This window comes from Pteropus vampyrus, unplaced genomic scaffold (genome assembly GCF_000151845.1).
Source record: "Pteropus vampyrus isolate Shadow unplaced genomic scaffold, Pvam_2.0 Scaffold150, whole genome shotgun sequence".
NCBI classification, from domain to species: Eukaryota; Metazoa; Chordata; class Mammalia; order Chiroptera; family Pteropodidae; genus Pteropus; species Pteropus vampyrus.
Window position 1 is genome coordinate 1368277 of NW_011888931.1, and position 22875 is coordinate 1391151.

The following is a 22875-nucleotide window of genomic DNA, read 5'->3' on the forward strand; positions in this document are numbered from 1 at the left end:
CTGAAACTAATATAACATTGTATGTCAATTGTAATTGAAGAACAAAAACTTATTTAAAAAATGAAGTTATATTTCTAGTTAAAAACCTTTCCACATAAACAAAAGAAAGCTATAGCTAAAACCAAAAGAACTTGAGGCCCATATGTGTTTTAATTAATAAACTCTATCAAACATTTAAAAGAAATAATTCACAAAATAGAAGAAGAAGGAACACTTTCCAACTCATTTTAGGAGGCCAGCATTATGCTAACACCAAATAAGATAAAGATATTGCAAGAAAAGAAAACAGAATGAATATCTCTTATGAACATAGATTAAAAAAAAAAGTGTAACCGTTAGGAAATCAAATCCAGCAGTATATTAAAAAAAAAAAAATGGGTTGCTAAGGATGCAAGGTTGCTCTAACATTGGAAAATCCACTAACATAAGTCATCATTTTAACAGGAAAAAGAGAAAAAAGGTGTATGAGTCAGTCAGTAGTTGCATAAACAGCATTGGACTAAATTCAACAGCCATTCATGATAAAATCTCAGAAAACCAGAAACAGAAGCAAGCTTTCTCAGCTTGCTAAAAAGTCATCTACACCTAGTTTAGCTAAAATCTCATTTAATGTCAAAAGATAGAATAGTTTCTCCCTAAGATAGGAAACAAGGAAGGTATGCCCACTCTCCTCCCTCTGTGTCTAACGTTGTAATGGAAGTCCCAGCCAGTGTAATAGGCAGTAAGAAGAAACAAATGGCATGCAGATTGGCAAGGTAGAAATGAATCATGTGATAAAGTACATGACATGTTCATGTATGGAGGAAATGCTAAGAAGTCTCCAACAAAAATTTACTAGAATTTGTAATTGAATTTAGCTGGGTTGCAGGACATAATGTTGAGATACAGAATCAGTTGTATGTGTATATACTAGTAATGAAATATTAGAAAATGAAATTTAAAATTTAAATGGAAATACAAAGGACCTAGAAAAGTAAAACAAAGATTGACAAAGAACAGTAGTAGAAGGTTTTTCACTACCTAATTTCAAGACTTCCTCTACATTTTAAAGCTTTAAAACTACAGTGAACAAGATGGTGTTGGCCTAAGGACATATATATCAAGGGAATAGAATAGAGAATCCAGAAATATAGACACACACACACACACAACAGTCAATTGATTTTTGACAACCTTGCTAAGGCAATTCAATGGAAAAAAGATAGTCTTTTCAACAAATAGTCTAGAACACCTGGATATCCAAATTAAAAAACAAAAAACAAAAAACAAAACCCTCAACCCTTACCTCTTCTATATGCAAAAAGAACTTGAAAAGAATCATGTATATCAAAGACTAAAACTATAAAACTTTAAGAAAAAATCACAGGAGAATACGAATTTGGGATAGGCAAAGATTTCTTAGGATACAAATGTGTAAGCCATAAAAGAAAAATTGACAAATGGGACTCCATCAAAAAATTTTTTTTTTCCCATCAAAATTTAAAACTTCTGTTCTTCAAGAGAGATCGTTAAGAAAATGAAAAGGCAGTCTTTAAACAGAGAGAACATATTCTCAGTACATATACCTGACAAATTACTGTGGCCAGAATATATAAAGAACTCTTACAGCTCATTAATAATAAGATAACCTAGTTAAAAGAATAGGCACAAGAAAATAATGAATGACTGGTGCAACACAGAAAAAGGGGCATAACATCATTAGACATCAGAAAAATGCAAATCAATACAATGAAATACTATTACATATTCATCAAAATAGCTAAAATTAAAAATTAAAAAGTGTTAGTTGAGATGTAGACCAGTTGGAACTTTCATATGTTGCTTGTGGAAAAGTAAAATGTAAAACCATTTTAGAAAACAGTTTGGCAGTGTGTTATAAAGTTCAGCGTATTACTACAAGACCCAACAATTTTACTTCTAAATATTTACCCAAGAGAAATGAAAACATATATTACCACATACACTTGTACATGAATGTTCATAGCAGCTTTGTTCATAATAGTTCCAAGCTGGAAACAACTTAAATGTTCATCAGCTAGTGAGTGGATCAGCACAGTGTGGTGTATTCATGCAATGGAAAACTATTCGGCCATGAAAGGGAGTAAAATACTGATACACATAACAACATGAAGGAATCTTAAAAATGTTATGGTGACTAAAATAATCCAGATACAAAAGAATACAAGTTCCATTTACAGCCCTGGATTATTATATCAGAATTGTTAGAAAAGCCAGATTTATTCTATACTGATAATTAGCAAGATGATTTGTTACCTGTAGCAGAGAGTATAGTGTGATTGACCTGGATGAGGCACAAGGGAAATTCTTGGTATGATGATTGTGTTCTGTATCCTGACTATGGTGGCGATTATGTGGATATAGGTGTTTGTAAAACTCATCGAAATATACACTTAAAATGTACATATTTTATTGTATATATACTATACTTCAGTAATGTTTTAAAAAATAATTTCACAAATTTTGAAAGTTATTTTACTAGCAAAAGATTAACTTTTGTCTAATGTTAGAAGACCTCTGTGTAAGGCTGAAACCCAGTCGACTTGAAAAATCCATTTAGATAAATCAGTCTACACACTATATATAATGCATGAATTAAAAATATCCTTAAATGAAAAAGAATACATGAATTCTCAGTATACTTTCTAGCTTATGATTTGATTTATTGGAATGGGACCCTAGAACTCTTAGAATTTATTGATGTGTTTTTCTAATTTCTTAAATTGATATTTTGTAGTGTTTTTGGCAGTAAGAAGAATCCAGCTAAAATGAAGTAATTAAATATAATCTATTCTTGGGTTTATTTTAATGTTGCTTTCATTTTTTTAACTAGAAAGAATATGTGGAAGTCACTCTGATATCCCTTAGAATGAATCTATTCTTCTTTTTAGGAGTGGAACCCCTAGATTTACCCAAGCACGCGCATACATGGCTGCCCATCTAGGCACTGCATTTCTCTGCTTCTCTTGTAACAAGGTGTGGCTTTGGAACTAACCAGAGGTGAATGATAATGTGTATAAGATTACCTCTTTAAAGACAAGCTACTTGACCTAGACTTTCTACTTATCCTTTTCTGCTGGCTGGAGGTTACGTCAAGTATAACAGCCACCTTCCAGAGAAGGAGCTATGTGGAGGATGATAGAGCCAATCTGGATCCCTGAATGATCTTGTGATACACACCTCCCCTTGCCACTCTATATTGTGACATGAAAAAGAAAAATTTCTAACTCGAGCTACTGTATTTTCGAGTATTTTTGTTATAGCAGAAAGTTTATACCCTAATACAAATGAAAGCCTTTAAGACTTTTATGTTTTTCTCTGTGTACTGTGTGGCCATATCCAATATATTTTGGTGTGTATTGTCAATTAACATAATTTCTAAAATAACATAAGATTGTATGCCAAGAGTTCTCTTTGATGCACTATTTAGGAGAGTGTTTCCCCAATTTCCAAGTTACATTTAAACTTTATGTACTAATTATTAATAAATTGATATACAGCATTCTACTTTTCTAATTTTTTAAGGTTGTTTTTATGGGCTAGTTTATGATCAATTTTTGTGACGTTTCACAGACCTTTTAAAAGAAGTTGTCTTCTTTGTAATACACCTAAATATTTATCTATTATGTTGTTTAATTTTATTTCTATAATTACTTTTGTCTGGTCTATGAAAGCCTTGAATATATAAATCAGTGATTTCTTTCATTAATTTTTCTTTGTATTTCTGTCAGTTTTAGTTTTGGTATGTATGTTTAATGTATTATTTACAGTCAAAATCTCAATTGAAGATTATAGCTGTTATCAGAATAATATGATTTTTTTCCTAATTTATGCTTCATGCTTTGTGTTTTAGCTGACATTAATATAGGTACCTTAGTTTATATTTTCCTTTACATCTTTGTACTTCTTATTTTATTTATCTTTTCTTTGTCGTTTCTTTTAAAAATGTTTCCTAAAAGTGAAACATAGTTGGATTTCCTTTTTTTAACCTTGTGAGAACCTTTGTCTTTTAACAGATATTTTAATTCATTTATATTTATTGTCAAAATTGATCTAACTGGTTTTACTTCATTGATCTTGTTTTAAGCTGTTTTAAATTATTTTTTGTTTCCATTGTGTTTTGGACTTTTTGCTATTTGATTTAAAGTTTATCTTTGTTTAATTTGATTGATACTTTAAATTTGTGGTATAGCTAAAAGGTATGCAGCCTGCTTCGAAGTCTGCTAAGGATTATTTTTAAGTTTTTTTGAAACCTTAAATCTATATAAGATCTGTAATTAACAGTCAAGAATGAGATATATCTTTTATTTTTCCTCAGTATGAAATGAAACATTTAATAGAGTTTTACTTATCTGCTTCTTACTTTTCATTAATAGGATCTGAGATTTTTATCTCAGACTATTAAGTTGTAATTTTAAATGATTTATAAAATATTTCTTTCATTAATTTTTATATAGGCATAAAAATTATGGAAACCCTAAGGTTGTCACAACTTTAAATAAACTGCTACTGTTTTCCAAGTATATATGAAAATGAACCTTAAGGAAGTCATTAAAAACATACTCTTGTGTTGTATTACATTACTTCTTATTATTTTCTTGATTTATTTCCATATTATATCTTAAAAAGACCTTCTTTTCATTTTCCCTGTTGCCCATCTTCAGACTATTTTCCTGCTCATTAGACTGGAAAAAAAGAAGTAGAAAATATATAATTTGAAATTAGAATATGAAATTTTGTATTTGGTATTTGCTATAGCAAAGTGTAAGATTCAGAATATATTTGGGATTATTGGATTAATGGATTTTATGGTGGTGGGATTAATGACTTTTATATGATGGGAGCATTACCAATAATTTACTAGTGTGTTTTCTAAGATGGCCCTGTTGATTATTATATCAAGTACTGAAGGGCATGGGATTTACATTCTCATTAATGTTTGTTCAATGACAGAAGCTGTCCTCTTGCTGCTTTGAGTCTCCGCTAGGCTGTTACCCTTACCTTGAATGCTCTTTCTCAAGTAGGTGGCGGCACCATTTATTTTCTGTTATAAGAGTCCTTGTACATGGGGCTTTCCCACTTTTTTCAGAATATACTTGAGAACTATTTAAGGAAGCAGGATCTTAGAGGACACTCAGTCTTGTCTTGGAAACAACGTGGAAGGAAGAAGCCTGTAGCAGTTGTTAGGGGCAATATCTTTAAGAAAACATCAATATTGCTAAGTTTTTCTTAGAGATGAAAGACTTGTCTTTCTCATGTTTTGTTTTGTTTTGTTTTGTTTTGTTTTTTAAGCAGACAGTTATGTAGCTAGACTACCACGATGTGAGGAGTGAGGTGAAGCTGAGAATAGCCTCTTCAGGGTTATAGGTCAGGGTGAGGTTCTTGGCAAGAGACTTATTTAGCGTGGTATGTGGAAAGCACATGGCTGAGGAGGCAGGAAGACCTTTGTTCTAGCTTTGGTTCTCTGTTTCTCTTTGTGACACTGGGAAACTCTCAATTCTTTTCAGCCTCAGGCTGGATATATTAAATGAGGAAGATGTCTCTCTAAGATCTTTTCTAACCTTAAAATTCCATGACTGACTAGGACACCAGGGATAGCAAGGAAGTTTCCATTTGACAGGATTTTTATTTTTAATATTATTAAGTAAAGAAGTCAGCTTAATTTCATATTATAAAGTCAAGAGGATGGAATAAATCATTGATCTTAGAGAATTCGAAGAAGGGATCATTTTTGACTCGTGTATTTATGCTCTGACCTAATATTAGGTAAGTGGCACATGTTGTGGTGGAGAGTCCCAGTTATAACACCTGGAAGTAATCTGGTAATAGAATGACTCAGAGGAATGTTAAGTCACCATTTTCCCCTGAGAAAACTGAGAAAGACATTTTTCTAGACTCCCAGAATGCTATTACCTTTTCCACTGGGGTATGTTCCTGCCTGGAGACCGAGGATGCTGGGAAGTAGCCCTACTGTGTGATAGCAGTCAGTCATCAGACTGAAGGTCCCACTGAATAGCTTTCATTGATGAGCTCCTGAGTGGTAAAAAGAGTGCCAGCACTGAACACGTGTTTTACAAGATCAGCAATAGAATGCTGCCGCAGCTGGCTTTTTGCTGAGCTAGGTATGGTCACAAGCTGGGTAGGCAGAGAGAACTTTGAAATACTGAACATGTCACAATTGTGAAAGAGCTAGGAATCAGTACTGACTGAATAAAATCTATACGGCAGTCAAAGGGTGACTTGTTGAGGAATGGCTTTGTTCTGGTCAGATTCTGGAGGATGAGCTACTGCCAAAGGCTCCATCCAGAGCAGCATGGAAAAGATGGCACAGCCGACATTGGTTGCTTTTCTGCCATCATTTCTTTAAGGACTAAAAAATTATTGAAAAGTTTTATTTCCCTCTCTATCAAGAGCTTCTAGGGGAAAAAAAGAGAATTGTTTTATTTCATAAATGCATTTTCTTTTAGTAAATAAAGATATGGTGGCTAATCCAAATAAATAGAAACTTGGATACAAAATGTATCTGATAGGCATTAAGCTGCAATTTAAAAAAAATAAAGCCACTGTGTAGAAGATCTTGATCAAGGGATGTAGAGATCAACATTCAGTAGCCTATTATGTCCTCAGGAACTTGAGTGAGGCAGACTGATAAATGGCTATTATGTTTCATTCAGTGTTTGTAGAGTGTCTCCCCTATGCAAGGCTCTGTGCTAGATGTTGAGACTACAGGATAAGATAGAGTTCTTGTTCTCAAGACATTATGTTTTAGAGGAAGATGAGTAAATGGGTAACTAGAGCACAGGGTACATGGAGGCATATAGGAGGGATGAAATCATTAGAATGCACAGCAGAGAGTGATGTAGGTGACTTTGATTATATCCTAAGAATAGAACTAAGCAGTCTCAAGGAACCTATTCCTTGCGGTGGTTGTGAGCTGTGCTTAAAGTTCTGTTCCGAGAGCTGCACACTTCATATGTTAAGAATAACAACAGCTAAGAATTTTACAATGCCTTTACTCTGTCAGGCACAGTCCTCGTGCTTTACATATAACAAGTTATATAATCCTTAAAGTAATCCTGTAAGGTAGAAGTTAACATTAGCCAAGAAACTGAGGCCCAGAGCAGTCGAGTTACTTAACCAATAACAACTAGAATGTAGTGGATCTGGGACTTAGCTCCAAAGTTCTGTTCTTAACTACTGTGCTGTTAAAACTTATAGAATTAAGGGAGTCAGTTACTGGAAGAGCCATTGTTGTATGTTTTTGCAGATACAGCAGCTTAATATTAATAAGCTGAGCACCTAGGGAAAAAAAATTGTCAGTATATATGCTTTTCATTTTCTAGAAATAAAGCTGTATAGTATCATAATTATTATTGGAATTGCCCTGTACTAGCTACAAATTTTAACTACAATTTTTTCATTTGAAAGTATAGAAAGATACCTTTTGATTTAATACTATTCTCCATTAGAGAAAAGGACTTTCTTGAATTTTAAATATATCTAAAAGAGATTGCATAGCCTCCTGCAGTCATTGAATCCTGCAGCTCATTGAGGTGGGGATTTTCTGTTCAGCCCAATATTCTCCTGGTCAAGTAAGAGGCTACTTTCTCTATCTCTCATCCATCGAAATGTCTGTCTATTTTTACAACACTAGAGGCCTTTAATTTATAAGCTAGATTTGTAAATTGATGGGGTCTAGCCTGGTTGGGCTTGTGGTGCGTGTGGCTTACCCCTTTGCCTGCTATTTGCTGCTCTGAGGGAGTTAATAAGAGCTTCAGTTTGTCCACAGTTTATAGGCTCAAATCTAGATGATCTGAAGGGAGTAAGAATAAAATGAAAAAGTCAAAGTTATGGTTGTAAACTAGAAGGAAAGTTAGAATTTTAAAACCAGCATCAATATGGTGCAGACAAGAATTAGAAGTTAGGAACAGCCGAGGAGGAGAGATTTTTAATCAGAGCAACCCTCAAGACATTTGAAATTGTTATGATGATTTTAAAAAGGCAACCCTTTGGCTTTAAAAAGAATCAAGGACTCGACTTTATATTAAGTATAAACACATACAAAATTTAAGAGAAAAAGGTAATCTTTTTATGTAAATCCATTGTGATTTATGGTTTCTTGGCCATTGAAAACCTTGTGCCTTGATTAAATACATTGAGTAGTTTTAGAACTTAATTTATTTTTGCACAAGCAAGTATTTTTAATATAGCAATTAAGAATGTCATTAGGAAGATTTTTGAAAGCAGTATGTGCCATAAATCTTGAATAGTATTACTAACTAAAGAAAATGAGATTTTAGACCTCATTTGGACACACAACTAAAAAAAAGTAAACTTTTTCATATAATACTGAAATTAACTATGGAATTGAAACTTCCTAAGATAATAATTTGTGTAAATATACTTTTTATTTTGCTTTTTAAAACAATTATTTACAGAAGGAATACAAAAATAGTTTTTTTTAAAGCATTACAGATCGAAGTTCCCTTTGACCCCACCCTTCCATCTTCCCAGAGGTCATCATTTTGCCATTTATTCTTCCAAATCATTTTCTGAATGTTTATATGCATATGTTTGTATGCATAGAATATATATTTATGTTTTGCATAGATATTTTAAAAATGACCCACTGAATATATTGTTTCCTGGTTCATTTTAAATATGACCTTCCATTATATGTTTTGTTTCTGATACTTCGATAACGTTACTAATAGCAGCTGACATTTATTGAGTAGTACTATCTGCTAGGCAAGATGTTTAGCATTTTCATACAATTTAGTCTAATAATCTTCATAATAAGCTTCAGAGGTATGAATCCTGAGAAGGAATATGTCTGCCAAGAAGGATTCCTTATGTTTAACTGGGGCCAAAATCATAACCAGAGTCTAGCAGCCATTGCTAACAGAGACCTCTCACACACTCTGCATTTCAGGGAAAAGCCACAGACTGAACTGCCAAGCCTCCTGCACTGTGTCCTGCTGTCTGAGCTAACCCTTTTAAGGGAGCTCCTCGTATCATCTTTCAACCAATAGACTGAGTCCTGCCCCACCTAATCAGAACTGCACAGCTATGGCTTTATTTGCATCTATACCAACCAATCAGAGCAGCTCAATAACAACCAATCAGAATGTGTAAAGCTGACCAATCAGGGCAGTGCTATTTGGACCAATCAGAATGGTGCAATTTTGATTCCTCATTTGCATAAAAATGAGCCAATCAGGAACTGGGGCACGAACTTTCACTATAAAAGTCATCCTCCCCCTTTGTCCTGGTGGAATGCCCTTTTGGTTTCCGCTGGAGACTACATTTACCCAGTTTGCAAATTGTTCCCCTGACTAGTTTCTTCTTTTCCCTCACCCCAGACTGGGGACTCTGTTGGCATTGGATTGGATGCAGCAACATTTTGTTGGCAGAGGTGAGTAAAATAGTTGATTTTATATGAAAAAAATTCTTCCTTCATTACACCTCACATTTACATTAAATTACTAATCCCAGTAGTTTATCATTCTTTAATAACTTCAAAAATAAAACATTTAGAATGATTTTTTAGATTGATAAGAATATAACTTTTAGTTCTGTTAGTTTTGCTATTCATGGGCAGTTGGCCTTTCTCTACCAAGTCCCTGGAATGAGTATCTTTGCTAAGCCAGAAGGCTAGGAATGTGACTGCTCACCTTTTAAGAATGAAGAGGTATATGTATAATATCTGACTCATTCTAAATGAAGAACAGACAACCCCAGACATTTCCTCAGTAGTTAATGCTTTTAAACTCCTATGCCTGTGATGATGTCCTTGCTTTGGGAAACAGTTATAGGATATAAGACCTGGAAGGAAGGAGGTTTATTTTTGAAAGATGCTTTTCATTGTGCTCTTAGTCATACTGGTATAAGGAAATAAATGTGGCTGCAATGGGAACTCTGAGAATTTTTATGGGAACTGGTAGAAAGGGGGTGATATTGGGTGGGTTGAGAGAAAAAAAAATGGTTGTGCTTATGTATATGGTGATTTTGGATTTTAGATGAAGATATTTCCAAAATTTCATGACATAGTTAAGGGCTTTTATGAATGGGATAGCTGGGCTTAAATCTCAGTTCTGCTGCTTAACTAGCTGGGTGATCATTAAAAATCCACCTTATGTTGTTTCAATCAAATAATATCCACTTTATAAAGTTATGGGTTTGAAATTACATAAAGTATTTTATACATTGTGAAGTGCTGTACAAATGTGCAAAAATTAGGTGATATTTTTGCTGTTTTCATTATCATAATGGTTGTCAAGGCTGTCTATAGTTTGCATCTTGTTGTGTCTGTACTGAAGACTTAACTTCTTGCTTCTCTCCTTTATTACTTGAAAGTGAGTACTATATTAGGACTCAGTTATTTTCAAAATAGAAAAGAGGCCTTATTGCTGAATGATCTAACAAACATTGAAGGCCTAATGCGTATCAGTCAACATTTCTTCAGGCCTAATGAAAGAACTAAAAACATCATCTATACTATATAACTCTTTAGGAAAGGAGACATGCTAAAGGTCCCAACAGATACCATTTTATTGTCATCAACACATTAGTTGGTCAACAATTTTCGACCTTTTTGTTTTGAAGGTAACAGTAAACAAGTATTAATTAATATCTGTCTACTTATGAAAGTATGTTAATTCTGTTGTAGGACATTGTTTGAAAAAACAATAAAAAATTATTTTGCTGTGGATTCTTTGTGGTTATATAGTAGTTAATTTATTTAGAAATCTCTAATAAGGTACAGTGAGGGTATGAAGTTTTTATGCTTCTCAGAATAAGATATGAGTTAAAAATGGTTAAGAAGCACTAAAAGTAAGCTCTCATTTCCAGATGAGTAGATAGTTCATTGAGATTTCATTTGGTGTAATGGAGAACTGACCCTTGCTTGGAAGCCCAATCAGTAGTCTGGTTTATTATTCAGAGTTTCTTTATTATTTTTCTCCCTCTGGTTCTGCTAATGTTTTTCCTAATATAAATGTTTAGCAACTCAGAATCCATGGAACAAGCAAATATCTTTAATCTGTTGCAGAGTCATGGGACTGCCTGTCTGTGAGCCAGTGCTACAGAAATTAGACATCAGTTGTTTAGCTTTAAGGCAACTAGGAAGTCTATAATTGAAGTCTCATTTGCCATTTGAGTGATGTGCCATTTATTGCACAAAAACACTACTGGTATAGGCTATTTCTTGAAGAAGATGTCTTTTGGAGGTGGCATTTTGCTGGAAGAAACAATCCTTTGGTTTTATTGTTCCCTTTTCTAGTTCTAAAAAGCTTACCCTTTTCACTTTTATTGGTGGTTTGCTTTGTCATCTCTGTACTCACTTTCATTTATTTCTTGACCTACTCTCTGCGGCAAACCATCTTTATCGTGAAGTTGTACCAATGGAAAAACTTAAATTTTGTTTCAAAGTGGCCTATGAAATTCCATTCCATATTTTAAATTTAGCCCATTGGAAATATCACTTTTTGCTTCATTTCGTTTTGGTACCTCACTCATGCCCTTGTTATCTAAGGACCATGTTTTCTTTTTTCTTTCTTCTTTTTAAATTTTAGTTAATCTCATCTGTTTAATCAGACTCACCTGTTTCTAGAAACTGAGCATTTCCCCTTTTCTGATGGGCAGTTGTGGTAAGAGTAGCTTGTTTACTTGCGATCCCAACCAGGGGTCTGTAAGGCGTCTAAGAGCTGAACGGTCTCACATTTGCTTTTCCAAATTAGCAACTAGAAATATTTTAACTTGTCTTGACTATAACTAAGTTACTCTTCTTAAAAAAAGTTTATAATCAGTTGAATTATTCTCAGTTTCTGGCTTATAATACTGAAGAAACTTTTACATAGGGTAGATAAAAGCTAAAGTAAGAATTTCTGATTTGATATCATATTATTTATTGTGGAAAGAATGTTTTCCCTCTAGACTGACTAGGAACAAGATGTTTAAACATAAGCCAGGGTGGAGACCTGTTTGTTTGGTCAGCTTCAGAGGAGCCACATTTCCCTACTTATGATGAGTCCGCCAAGTATTCTACACTCCACCCCCGCCTGATTCTCCAAGTTTCTTTGGATTTTTACTTAGGACTCTGTTGGATAAGAAAGTGATATAGTGCATACGTGGCAATTAGAAAGGCTAAAAGGCTGTTTTCTGCAGTAACGTGATTTTATCATGTCCTTATTAATTTATGCCGTGCTCTGGGTGTGTGTATAAAATGGCGTTTTTTTCCCCCAGTTCTCCTCTGCTGTTGGCTTGTGTATTCCCATAGCTGGACTGCAGCAAAACTCCATTTATCACAGGCGGTGGGAGGGGGTACAGAGATATGAAAGGGTTACTGTTCACATTTCCTGTGTAATTCCCTCTGATCTTACTGAGCTGTAATTCCTTTCTTGATGTTAAACATTCCCAGGCTCCTATAACCTTCTAGCCAACTTGCGCTGGCCAAGTTTGTCCCAGGTGATCATGTAGGCGAACCTCCTCTGTTTTTAAAGACTAGAAATCACTTTTTCCTCCATGAGATAGAGGCTAAATGCTCATTCCTTTGCAATCCTAGAAGAAATCCCTTTAGGATAAGAACAGAGCAGTAACATATTAATTTTAAAATTCAAATTTAACAGCTGTGTTTGTTGTCAAATTAATTGTGTGGGTTTTAAAATTGGTTTAATTTCTAGTTAAATGAAAGCCCATTTCATTGATCTGTTAAAGATTACATCCTTTCTTTTAAAAATACACTTGAAAACTGGGTTCTTTTTCTAAAAGGGTAAATTTTGACCTTACCATCTTACTTTTAGTTTACTTAATAAGTGGATCATTTAAAATTACCTCAGATGTAAAGACACTTAGCTGAAAATGCAGCATTTCTGCTTCAGTTCAATTCAGAAGGTTGTAGTTGAGCATAGGGATATACTCATTTTCTACTTTTTCTCTGGTTTTAAAAATAGCAGCTCATTTTTATTCCACAATTTTTAAAATATATATTTTTGTGGTTGGCAAATGGTTTTCTGTTTTTGCCTTTCCCCTTAAGTTTTAGAAGAAAATGTTACACTTCTATGAAGCATAAGTATGTGTCAGCAGCTGCTGATGAATTGATAGGGGCTGAGTACCTGTGCTGGCACTGGCTTCATCACAGGTAGTGAGCTTTTGTTTAGACACAGCTCTGGGCAAGTTTACTTTTATAGCTTATCACACATCTCTATGTCCTTATTCAACACCTTGGGAAGCTAGGGGCTTGGGGACAGATAGAAACGAAAGCAATGTCTCTTTCAAGGAGTTTCTAGGATAATTTAAGTTTGCTGGTGTTTAGGCCAGAGTAAATTATTTGCATTGCTTAAAGCAATGAGATAAAATATTTTTATGCACTTTAACCATGTATAATATGGTTTTATGTGGACATGGGTAGATAAATTTTTACATTGATTGTTTGGATCTGCCTTAGAGAGCCAACATTAATGGTTGATATTTCTCATTCTCCTTTAGTTCCCCCCGTGCCAAAACAGCCTGTCACACAGCAGGCTTTCAGTAACAGTTTGTTGAATGAATTGAGACTGCCACATTACTTTTGTAGATTCTTGATTACTCCGTAGTGCATAAGTACATACATGTCTAATGTTACTCTCACCTTTCCTATTAGTGTCTAATGATAGATTCTGTTCAACGTCCTTTATTATTAAACAGTAACTAACCTCATAAAATATTTTGCCGAAGTCCTTAAGTGATCTACACCTGGCTGGCCTCTGACACTGCCTTGCCATAGAAAAAACTGAATTTAATCATAAATTACTTAAATTATAGTCTGTTAACATTTCCTATAACCAATAAGCCCATTTATTATTTTCATAATAAAAAACTTTTATATTTTTTCCCAAGGGTTAATTATTCCTAGGACCATCATAGAGCAATGAATAGTTATGTCAATTAGTCAACAAATACTTAGAGAATGCTAATGTCAACAGCATTATGACTGGTATTGTGGATTCTCCAAATATGTATAGGACCGTGGTCCTGTCACCTAAAATAGGGGTCCCTATCCCCACAGGCCACAGACCAGTCTTGGGCCACACAGCAGGAGGTGAGCGGCAGGTCAGTGAGTGGAGTGAAGCTTCATCTGTATTTGCAGCCTCTCCCCAGCGCTAGCATCACCGCCTCAGCTCTACCTCAGATATTCAGGCATTAGATTTTAATAAGGAGTGCACACCCTAGATCCCTTGCATGTGCAGTTCACGATAGGGTTTGCGCTCCTATGAGAATCTAATGCCTGATGATCTGAGGTGGAGCTGAAGTGGTGATGCTAGTGCTGGGGAGTGGCTGCAAATACAGATAACATTAGCAAAGAGGTATGACTGCACAGAGACCATAATAAATCAATTCCTTGCAGACTCATATCAAAACCCTATCAGCGAGTGGCAAAAGACAAGCTGCATCTGGTGGCAGGCTTTATAGTGGCAAGTGAGTTCATTTACTTCAGTTGTACAGCTGCATCTGGTGGCATCTTATTTTGCATTGTGGTGAGTTGTATAATTCTTTCATTATATATTACAATATAATAATAATAGAAATAAAGTGGACAATAAATGTAATGTGCTTGAATCATCTTTAAACCATACCCGCCCTACCCTGGGTCATAGAAAAATTGTCTTCCACGAAACCGGTCCCTGGTGCCAAAAAGATTGGGGACTGCTGACCTAAAGTCTCATACACTTCTCAACAAACAAGATACATGCTCTAGTCAAGTTAAACAGCAACTGAAGGTACATTAATTATAGTTGTGTGCTAAGAGAGAGGCCTGAACAAGAATCAAGTAGCTTAGTGGAGGAAGAAATCATTTTGACCCGAACCAAAGAGTGATGAGAAATTTAACAGAGGAAGCTTGAGTTGGGCATGAAACAAATAGTTGGGCATTTGATATAAAAGAGTGGGGCTATTTGACATTTATAAATATGGGTGATAGTTATCACACTTCCTGTTTCCAGAAGCAGTGAAGAAACAACAACAAAAAGCTTTAGTAAATGGTAAAGAGTTTGCTCCATTGGTTACTTATTTTTTCCTTATTTTTTATTGAAGTGGAATTTCAGAACAGCTTCCACTGACAACATACAGCAGTTTTTTAAGTTACCATAAGGACTTCAGTAGGAAGCCCTCCCAAACTTCTCACCTGATTAAAATTTTAGCAGGAAGACAGGAATAAGATATATTGAAAAGTTATCATTTATGACTACACTTCAGTAATAAAGGCCCCATCCAATCTCAATGGCAAGTTAAACATTGCTCATTGCTGAGCTATATCTTGATTTGAAGTCTGATATATCAGGTGACAGATCCAAATCTACTTTTTTTTTTTTTGCAATTGTATGAATAGCTGCCTGTATGATAATGAAAGGAAAACTATAACCAGTGTGTGTTTCCCACACTGAATTTTTGTGACAATCTAGTCTTTTAAAATATTGCTAAGTGACCCATGATTAATGGTAGTCAGCTAATTTTATGAAAGGGTCATCTTACTGAATATTGATATTTTATTTAACCCAGTATTTCCCAAATGTATTTGACTTTGAAAATGCCCATTGCCTGCCTGCCTGCCTTTTTTCTTCCTTTCTTCTTTCTTTCCTTCCTTTCTTCCTTCCCTCATTTTTTAAGAACATGTATTAAAATCTCCTGTAGAACAAGTTTCAGGAATTGTAACCGTAAAGTTAACATACATACACATTATTTAGGGCTTATGTCCATATTTCTCTTAATCTTTACTCTTTCTAGGGCAAAGGCTGGGATATAGGAGGAAAAAGAATAATTTTAAAGTTTTGCTACCTGTTTTCAAGTCATATTTAGTGGTAAAGAGGCTGACACAAATATCTGAAATAAAATTTGAGATATTTCTTAAGATTTCTAGAGTTCATAATCTCTGTATCTTCTGTAGCTTTGGAAAATCAGGAACTGACCAAGGATAACAGAAGTTACCTCTGGGCGGGGGTCAGGGAAGATAGGATGGGTTGGAGGTAAAATGAGACTTTTGCGTTTTAATATAACTACTTTTGTATGAATTTTTCCATTATTGTAAATTTCTTTTGTAACCTTAATAACAGGGAACAAATCTAACTAGTCGAGGGGCCCTCTACTTTAAAGAAGGATTGCTATCTGCAAGCTTTTGTAAGTACTACTAGCATATCTGGTGTTTTAAAACTCACTTTGTTGAAGAAAACTAAAAAATTTTAAACCATTTTTTCAGAAACAAGCTTATTACATGAAGTAAAGTAAGTCTGATTAGATAAAATTAATATCCCTTGCTACCATGGTATCTTGTACACATTTATAGTGTTGCTATTAATACACTGTGACATCCTTCTCCATTTATATGTTAACTGAGGGACTGTGTCTTATTTGTCTCTGTATCTTCAGCACCTAGTTTTGCACTGTGCCTGGTGTCTAGTAGGCATTCAATAAATCTTTATTGATGTGGGTGTGGAAAGGTGGGGAGACTAATTGCAGACTTATTCCTAGGAGAATACATAGCGATTGTCACTTTCAAATTTTAAAAGGAATATGTTCTTTTGAAAATGTCTTTAAAATATAGTTTATTTTATTTTTCTACTTATTTATACCTGTCTTCTCTCCAAGAATTTAAGATGATATTCATTAGTACACATAATGTAAAATAAAATTTAAAATAAATGACTGAAATAACAAAGTTGGAGGACTTTGTTACTTCCCATTTCAAAAGTCACTGTAAAGTGACAATAACCAAGACATTATGGCATTGGCATAAGGATAAGCATATAGATCAATAGAGTGGAATTGAGAGTCCAGAAATAAACCCTTACATTTTGGGTCCAGAGCTGCTAAGACTATTCAATAGAGAAAGGATTATCTTTTAAACTAATTATTCTGGGAAAATTGGGTATTCATATGCAAAATAAAATGAACTTCCTCAAAATCAACCATACACAAAAATTAATTTGAAATTAATTATGTACCTAAATGTAAGAGCTCAAATTATAAAACATCTAAAGGAAAGCACAGACGAAACCTCATGACCTTGGATCAGGCGAAGAGTTGTTAGATATAACACCAAAAGAATGAGACATAGAAAAAAACGTGATAAACTTGACTTTATTAAAATTAAAAACTTTTGTGCTTCAAAAGACAGTGTTAAGAAACTGACAGGAAAATCCACAGAGAAAATAACTTGCAAATCATGTCTGATAAAGGACTATATCCAGAACATGTAAAGAACTCCAACAGCTCAGTAATAAGACAAACAACCCAATTAAAATAGGAGCAAAAGAATTCAATAGACATTTCATGAAAAAGAGCCATACAAATGAATAAGCACATTAAAATGTGCTCAACAGCATTAGTTATTAGGAAAACGAACATTAAAAACACAGTAAGATACTATTCTTTACCCTCTAGAATGCCTGTAGTTACAAAAACAGACAATATCTAGTGTCTAGTATATGGAGAAGCAGGAACTCTCATACCTTATTGGTGGGAACGTAAAATGTTATACCCACTAGGAAAACAGTTTGAACATTTCTTTAAAAATTAAGCCAACTTACCATATGTATTAGATTCTCCAGAGGAATAGAACCAATAGGGTGAGAATTGGTTCATGTAATTGTAAAGACTTGGTAAGTTCAAAATCTGATAGAGGAGGCTGGTAGGCTGGGTCTCAGGAATAGAGTTGCAGTTTGGGTCCACAGCCAGCCTGCTGGGAAAGCAGGAAGAGCTGATGTTGCAGATGAAGTCTACAGGCAGTCTTTTGAGGAATTCTCTTTTGCTAGGAGATGTTAGTCTTTTGTTCTGTTCACTAATTGAATGATCATCAACTAATTGGATGAGTCTCACTCATTATGGAGAACAATCTGCTTAAAGTCCACGAATTTAAATGTTAGTCTCATCCAAAAACAGTTTCCCAGAATAACATTTGACTAAATATCTGGGCAATATGCCCAACCAAGTTGACACACAAAATTAACCCAGCAATTCCACTTCTCAGAATCTACCCAAGAGAAATGAAAACATATATCCATACAAAGACTTGTATGTGATTGTTCCCAGGAGAAAAAAATCCAAATGTCTGTCAACTGATAAATGGATAAACAAAATGTGGTGTGTCCATACATTTGACTACTATTCAGCATTTGGGAAAAAAGGGAAAATGCTGATAAATGCTGTACATGGATGAACCTCAGAGATATGCTAAGTGAAAGAATCCAAATTCAGAAGACTAAAAATAGTATGATTGGAACTGTACGAAATATGTTGATAGAGCAAATCAGAGGAGTTTTGGGAGTGGGAGTGGGATTGACTTGCATATGGACTCAAGGGAATTTTGGAGAGTGATGGGAATGTTCTAAAACTGGATTGTAGTGATAATTGCACACTTCCGTAAATTGACTAAAACAGCGTTGAACTTGTAACAGGTGAATCTTATGGTATGTAAATTGTACGTCGATAATGTAAAACAAAAATGGATGATTAAAATGGGATATATGGACTAAAGGTAGGACACACAGTGAATCTCATAAAAGCTCCTGTATTTGCTTGAGGAGGATAACAAATTTTGCTCTAAGCTCTCTAAAGAGACCTTTCATAAAATGGGATGTGTTTTCTAGTTTCCACAAGATCAAAATTTATTCAGCATTTTAAGAGAAGCCTAATAATTATAATTGAAATAAAATATGTATCCTTTTAGTCATAGGGCAACATACTGAACTCTGTCCTCAACTTCATCCTTACAGTAAGTAACTGAAGACTTTTTCTCTAGACTTGTTCTTAAACTTCCCTTCAATACAGTCTAATGGCTTAACATCAAAGGCACTTTATTAAACACAGTTCTTAAACTTAACATCAAAGGCTCAGTTACTAAACACTAATTCATATGTCAAGTGTAGAATATGTAGAATAAAAAATTAAAGTCTCTTTTCTCTATCCTCTTCTTTGTTATTTTCCTATTAGTGTGTATTTAAGTTGTTTCCAGTTTGTAGCTGTTACAATGCTTCAGTAAATATATTGGTGTTGGGCACACCTCCATTTAAAATGCACACATACACCACAATTACATATACATGTGTGTATACACACACATATATATAATCACTTTAGTAACAACTATTACTTGTTCTGTCCTTCATAATTTATCTTAGTAAAGCAGTACTTGTTTATGTTGTGTTTTAAAATCACTACTTTAGACTACTACCAATGGTCTTAATTTTATATTTGTAACACTGGTCTTGCTTCATTCATGAGAAAATATCTAAATAACCATTTATTATATGAACTAAAGGACAACCTGAGCATGAATTTTTGGGCTTGATTACATATGTACAGTAGTTTACTTAGCAATAAAGCGGATGGTTTTCATTATAATAGTTGAAGTTTATTATGTTTGAAAAGTAGTTTGTTTACTATCTCTGAGAAAGTTGGCCTTTTTATCACTAAGAAATAATTTTACCTTGTATTGAACTATTCAAATTATTTCTGAATTATATCTAAGTTTTGGCTTCTGCTTATAACTGGGTAGTAGAAAGTGATGGCAGAACATTGTGGCCTTTGCAACAATTTAAATAAACTTACAAAAATTATTGTTGCAGTAACATATTATTACATAATAAATTTCCCTAATACTTAGTGGTTTAAAACAACAGCTGTTTTATATAGCTCATGATTCTGTGGATGGGAATTAAGGCAAGTCTCAGCTGAGCGATTTTTCTCTTCCACGTTGCATTGACTAAGATCACTGGATGACAGTCAACTGGTGGATGGATTGCTCTGGCAGGTACAAGATATCTTTACATATATAAAGATATATATAGTGTCTCAGAAGAGGTGGAAGACAAGGGTGCACGTGACCTTTCCAGCATGGTAGTCTCAGGCCAGTCAGACTTCTAATACTTTGATTTGGGGCTCCTAGAAATAATTTTTCAAAAGATAGGAAATGACAGGTGCCAGTGTCTTAAGGCTTAAAAGTGGAAACTGGCACCACATCATTTCTACTATATTCTGTTGGACAAAGCAATCCCAGAGCCCTCCCAATTTTAGTACTGCTCATGATTCTATGGGGAATCATAGGCATGACCTCTTAATGGAAGAGGTGTTAGAGAATTTGTGACCATCTTAATCAACCACAGTCTACCCTTTGACCATAGTTGATTACATTCCTCCTTTATTGAAAATATACTCAACCCCTTCCAGGAATTGTGAAATTCTCATTCCGCTATGGCTTTAGCTTCAAGATTAAGGTCCAGGATCTTGTCAGTTAAATCGGGTCCAGATATGCAGGAAGCTCCATAGATAGAGTTCTTCTCAAGAGGCAAGTTATTTACTCAATACATAATGGAAAGGCAGGCATAGAATAACTGCAGTAAACACTTCCATTCAAAAATGAGGAACTAGGGGACACATAGCTTTCACTGGTCCGTAGTAATTTTGAAATTCTGATGTCACCTCCTTTATTAGGGCCATTCCTACTCCTTGGTAGTGATTATTTGTAGATCCTGACTTCACTCTCTCAATTCTGAATCATCTTTCTCTTTCTATAAGAAATGGTTCATGTTTACAACTGAGTAGCCTTTCCAGCCTTAGTTCCTGATTGTAGAAGTTTTAAAGTCCAGAAGCCGCTTTTCATTTTGTGGTCTCTCCGCTCCATTCAGCCCAATCTGACATAATTCCTTTGTAAATATTGTCAGATTCCTGCGTATCAAAATATAATCCACTTCATTAGACAGAAGCAACAGCTATATTTGTTTTTGAGACAGGCTTTTTTTCCTACTTCAGACTGAGAGTCAAGGTGTTATAAGACAATATCTATAAGATTCCTAGTTTTTCTATTTGAAAGAGTCCACAAGGTACACCCTCAAGATTCCTAGAGGTGTTTTATCTAGAAGAGTATGAAGCACACTCTTTTAAGATTCTTAAAACTGAACTAGATACTACTTTAAATCATTTTGCAGTCTCGCCACAGTGTTTTATAGCCACACTCGAGATTTTTATCCTGAAACCATGCTTTACTGGTAGAACTCTAGATTTGATATTTACTCTGAAGCTATGTCTTTTTTCTCTGTAGAGAATGGGAATGAGAAATTGTTTTCTATTTGAAAAGAGCAAGTCCTGGATCCTTTATGTTTCTTCTAAATGCTGTTTGAACATGAAACAGATCTTTTTTAAAAGCTCACCTTTTTCTATGCATACCTTATTATATATGGCTAAAAGAGACTAACACTTTCAATCTTCTGCCTAGAAACCTACCTAGCCAAATATACCACTGTATTGGGCATATTTTCTTTTTTTCTGTTATACAAGGAATAGTGTTGCAAACTTCCCACGACTGTGTAAGAGGAGCTGTCATTTCTCCATTTGTTAACATTTTCACTAATATCCTTCAAGCTTTCATTAACAATCTTCTTGAGGCTCTTCCAGCTTCTGCTTACCACCTGGACCCAAAGTCAATGCCACATGTTTTAAGATTTTTATTACAGAACCCCCATTTCCATGTACTAAAATGTTATATAATTATGTAACAAATTACATAAACTGATAATCTTAAAACTAAAACCATTTTATTATAATTCACAATTGTGAGACAGTAAAAAGGATAGACTCAGTGAGTAGTTGTTATTTTTGTAGCATCAGCTGAGGTTAGTTGGTGGCATGTAGCGGGAAAATGAGCTGATTGGAGGGTCCAAGATAGGTTTACTCACATTTCTGGTACTTTGACAAGGATCATTCTAAAGCTAATCTTGGCTGGGACTGTAAACCAGAGTAGCTTCTCCAACATGAGTCTTACTATAGTTAGACTATGATGATAATAGCACAAAAAACAGGGAAGAGGAAATAGGTGTATTTCATTGTAAAATTCTTATGTTGTATGTGAAATGGCATGATATTATTAGAAGTTAGGCTGTGATAAGTTAAAGGTCTATATTTCAAACACCAAAGCAATTACTAAAACTACAAAAGAAATAGGTATATCTAATAAGCCGATAAGGGAGATAAAATGAAATACCCAAAAACTTCAATCCCAGATAAGGCAAGCAATAATGAGGAAAGGAAACAAAGAACAGATTGGGACATAAAGAAAATAAAATATTTAAATCAAATTTAAACATACAGATAATTACATTACGTGTAAATGGTCTAAATACTCTAATAGCAGAGATTACCAGGCTAGATAAAAAAGCAAGATCTAACTATATACTGTCTATAAGAAGTCCTCTTCAAATATGAACACACAGGTTAAAAGTAAAAAGATTTAAAAAGATACACAGTGCAAACACAAACTGGAGTGGCTACATCAATATCCAACAAAGTAGGCTTCAGAGCAGGGAATTTTACTAGTGCTCTTGAGAAATATTTCAATCAAAAAAACAGTCCTAAAAGTCTGTGAGCCCAATACTTGAAGCAAGTAAGCCAGGAATTTCCCATCAAGATGGTGGAGTTAGGGAAATGCTGCATTTACCTCCTCTCTCAACCACATCAAAATTACAACTAAACTACAGAACAACGATCATTGAGAATCACCTGAAGATTAGCTGAACAGAAGTTCTATAACTAAGGATACACAGATGCAACCAAGACAAGACTGGTCGGCAAGACAGAGGTGCGGGACAGGTCAGTCCCATAATCACATATGTCAGTTAAGAACTGGAGGGTATATTGCAGTTGTGGATGTTCCTCCTGAGGAACAAGGGGCCCCTGCCCCAAACCAGGCTCTCCAGCCTAGGGTTCCAGTACTGGGAATTGAGGTCTGCATAACTTCTGGCTGTGAAAATCAGTGGGTCGTGTGACTGAGTGAGACAGAGGGCTGCTGGAGTACCAGGCATTCCTTTTAAAGGGCCCATGCATGGACTTACTAAC

At 34.6% G+C, this 22875-nt stretch overlaps 1 protein-coding gene across 13 annotated transcripts in view; it reads left to right on the plus strand.

Annotated features, from left to right (window-relative positions):
* Positions 1-22875, plus strand: part of ZNF438 (zinc finger protein 438) — a 161689-nt gene that overhangs the window by 54511 nt on the left and 84303 nt on the right. For 2 of the 13 annotated variants that reach the window (XM_023536174.1, XM_011369486.2), the window contains exon 3: positions 9381-9433. The exons of 6 other annotated variants lie outside the window; for them this stretch is intronic. In XM_023536174.1, coding sequence (XP_023391942.1) covers positions 9409-9433 — 25 coding nt within the window. In that variant the 5' untranslated portion in view covers positions 9381-9408. Of the gene's footprint in view, positions 1-2909; positions 3019-9281; positions 9434-18739; positions 18761-22875 lie in introns of those variants that run through there. 5 more of the 13 variants (XM_023536180.1, XM_023536178.1, XM_023536176.1 and 2 more) reach the window with 5 other exon arrangements.